Genomic DNA, 3652 nt, shown 5'->3' on the forward strand with positions numbered 1-3652 from the left:
CTTAAAGAGAATAAATCAGTACAAAGCAGATGAGTCAGTCCACTAAAATATAAACATGAACCCCCTTCTTCCAAGGATATGGATTTTTAAAGCTTAAGCCCAGGACAGTGGATTTCAAAGGGTTATATTTCTATCTGTAACAATCTCAAATTGGAAATATTGGAAAATGAACAAGTTGCATATTGACAAAATACAGGACTATCTTGCAGTTTATCTTTTAAAAAAAGAAATATATTCTAGTGATTTAAGGCAGGTATTGAAAAAGCACTATGATCGTCAAATCAGAACAACAACAAAAAACTATTATCTTCCTTTACCATCCAAGTAATTTAAGTGCTGAAAACATATTCTTCTTGAATTTGTCATATGCCCAGAATTTGAACTGTTTTACTAGAAGTTGACAAAAGTTTGAATTTGAACTCAATATTAAGTGGCTTTAACCTTTGTCTGTTGGATCTTGTTTCAGACACCTGTATGCAGCAGAAAGCAAACCTGTTTCATATTATGTTAGGCTATTTTCAGAAGACAACTCCTTTTGTTTACAGAAAGAATCTTTGTACTTAACCCTGGAATACAGCTTGTATTTTGCTGGAATATTCAGGTGGATTTTCACTTGAACATTTATGCCAACTCTGGTTTCTGTATTAAAAGGAGGGTAAAGTTTACCCAGATCTTCTCCCCTTAAGTTGCTGGTAATTCAAAGCAGGAAACTCATCTGAGAATTAGATAAGATTGAGTTAGACAAATTTCACCTTATACTAATACCTTATTTAGTTAAAGACCCACATGGGTAAAACAGTAAGAATACAAAATTGAAAACTCCAAGACAGTAATTTTTAGATCAATTTCAGCTTTTTACTTTTAAATCTGTATTTATGCGTTTGCAAAAAGTATGCCTTTCTTTAACATTACTGCAATGTTCACTTTTCTCTTCAAGTAGTACATACAAATAAGCAATTCAAGCTTCTATGTATTTTATTGTTACCAAACTTCTACAGAACCTGTGTGAAAACTTCAGTTTTCCCGTCTCAAATCTCCATGCACAAACTAAGCTAACCAAAAAACGTTCAAGTCAGCAAACAAGCAAAATGCATTAAAGAGATATCTCAATGTTTCTAAAAAATCAAACTTTAGAACTAATCTTGTATCATTAAACTAAGTTGTTACACCTTTCCTTTCATATGCATACACCGGTTAAACACTTCCAATAATAGATCTCGTATTTGGCACAAGGACATTTCAAAGAAGAAACAGAAACAAAAGGAAAAAGAAAATAGAAAGGAAAAGAGGTTTTTACGCTGTCTTGAGTGCAGGTTTAGTCCACTTCCTCGATGGTCGGTCCGCCGGATGCTCCTGAACCGCCGCCGCCGCCGCCAGGGCCGCCTTGGTATAGTTTGCTGATGATGGGGTTGCACACTCTTTCGAGCTCTTTCTGCTTGTGTTCATACTCATCTTTTTCCGCCATCTGGTTCCGGTCGAGCCAGTTGATCACCTCCTGACACTTGTCGAGAATCTTGTTTTTGTCCTGATCGCTAATCTTGCCCCTCAGTTTCTCGTCTTCCACCGTCTGCTTGATGTTGTAGGTATAGGACTCCACAGCGTTTTTGGCGGCTACTCGGTCGCGATTGGCCTCATCTTCCGACTTGTACCGCTCCGCCTCCTGCACCATCCGGTCAATGTCATCCTTGCTCAGACGACCCTTGTCGTTGGTAATGGTGATTTTGTTTTCTTTACCGGTGCTCTTGTCGGCGGCGGTGACGTTGAGGATGCCATTGGCGTCGATGTCGAAGGTGACCTCGATCTGGGGGACCCCGCGGGGCGCTGGGGGGATCCCGGTCAGGTCGAACTTGCCCAACAGGTTATTGTCCTTGGTCATGGCCCGTTCGCCCTCGTACACTTGCACCAGCACGCTGCTCTGGTTGTCTGAGTAGGTGGTGAAGGTCTGCGTCTGCTTGGTGGGGATCGTGGTGTTCCTTTTGATGAGAGGAGTCATGACGCCGCCAGCCGTCTCGATGCCCAGGGACAACGGGGTCACGTCGAGTAGCAGCAGGTCCTGTACGTTCTCTGACTTGTCCCCGATGAGAATGGCCGCCTGCACCGCGGCTCCGTAGGCCACTGCCTCGTCGGGGTTGATGCTCTTGTTCAGCTCCTTACCATTGAAGAAATCTTGCAGCAGCTTCTGGATCTTAGGGATGCGAGTGGAGCCGCCCACCAGCACGATCTCCTGGATCTGGCCCTTGTCCAGCTTGGCATCGCGCAGAGCCTTCTCCACCGGCTCCAGGGTCCCGCGGAAAAGGTCTGCGTTGAGCTCCTCGAAGCGGGCGCGGGTGATGGACGTGTAGAAATCCACGCCCTCGTAGAGCGAGTCGATCTCGATGCTGGCCTGCGTGGACGAGCTCAGGGTGCGCTTGGCGCGCTCGCAGGCGGTGCGGAGTCGCCGCACCGCACGCTTGTTGGGTGCAATGTCCTTCTTGTGCTTGCGTTTGAACTCCTCCGCCAGGTGGCTCACCATGCGGTTATCGAAGTCCTCCCCGCCCAGATGAGTGTCGCCAGCCGTGGACTTCACTTCGAAGATGCCGTCCTCGATGGTCAGGATGGACACGTCGAAGGTGCCGCCGCCCAGGTCGAAGATGAGCACGTTCTTCTCGCCTCCCGCGCAGCCCTTCTTGTCCAGGCCGTAGGCAATGGCCGCCGCCGTGGGCTCGTTGATGATGCGCAGCACGTTGAGGCCCGTAATGGTGCCCGCGTCCTTGGTGGCCTGGCGCTGCGAGTCATTGAAATAGGCCGGGACGGTGATGACCGCGCTCTGCACCTTGCCCCCCAGGTAGGCTTCGGCAATCTCCTTCATTTTAGTGAGGACCATGGAGGAGATCTCCTCGGGGAAGAAGGTCTTGATCTCTCCTTTGTACTCCACCTGCACTTTGGGCTTCCCTCCCTCGCTCACCACCCGGAACGGCCAGTGCTTCATGTCTGACTGCACTGTGGCGTCCTCGAACTTCCGACCGATCAGCCTCTTGGCGTCGAAGATGGTGTTGGTGGGGTTCATGGCCACCTGGTTCTTGGCTGCATCGCCGATGAGGCGCTCGGTGTCGGTGAAGGCCACGTAGCTGGGGGTGGTACGGTTGCCCTGGTCGTTGGCGATGATCTCCACCTTGCCATGTTGGAAGACCCCCACGCACGAGTAGGTGGTGCCCAGGTCGATGCCAATAGCCGGGCCGCGGGCAGACATCCTGACTGAAAGACAGGCAAGCGACGTTAGATGAGAACACCTGGGGCAGAAAAATCTGCGGCCTCAACTAACGGTCACCTAGCCCCAGACTCCGCGAACGCAACCAGCGTTTCTCACTCCCCTCCCTCGGCTCCCCACTCTTATAGTCGCCTCCCAGCCGCCTTTTGGAAACTCTCAGAGCCAATCCGCTCTCGGGACCGCCCGCCACAGGCTTGCCGGGATCGGAGTGACCGGCCTGAGGCCCAACAGACTTCTAGATGGATGAGGGGCGGGACTCCGGGCCGCGCTAGGACGCGAGGGGCGGCCGTTATGCAAATGAGACCCCTCCCACGTGTCCAAGGCGGCCCGCAGTCTCCGCGGCCCCAGAGCGGCCTGCAGCTTGGGGGCGTTAGGCTCGCGCCTCAGGCCAGGTGTACGCGCTTT

General features: G+C 50.5%; 1 protein-coding gene across 1 annotated transcript; it reads right to left on the reverse strand.

Moving 5' to 3' along the window:
- Nucleotides 1–833: 833 nt before the first annotated feature.
- On the reverse strand, nucleotides 834–3433 carry HSPA2 (heat shock protein family A (Hsp70) member 2). Its single transcript, XM_043919735.1, has one exon. The coding sequence runs from the start codon at nucleotides 3227–3229 to the stop codon at nucleotides 1316–1318; it is 1914 nt and encodes a 637-aa protein (XP_043775670.1). The 5' UTR covers nucleotides 3230–3433; the 3' UTR covers nucleotides 834–1315.
- Between the last annotated feature and the right edge of the window lie 219 nt (nucleotides 3434–3652).

Source organism: Cervus elaphus, chromosome 12 (genome assembly GCF_910594005.1).
Source record: "Cervus elaphus chromosome 12, mCerEla1.1, whole genome shotgun sequence".
Classification (NCBI taxonomy): domain Eukaryota; kingdom Metazoa; phylum Chordata; class Mammalia; order Artiodactyla; family Cervidae; genus Cervus; species Cervus elaphus.

Bases quoted from the DNA above. Each gene is read 5' to 3' on its own strand.
- HSPA2 (XM_043919735.1), bottom strand. From the start codon at position 3,229: ATGTCTGCCCGCGGCCCGGCTATTGGCATCGACCTGGGCACCACCTAC.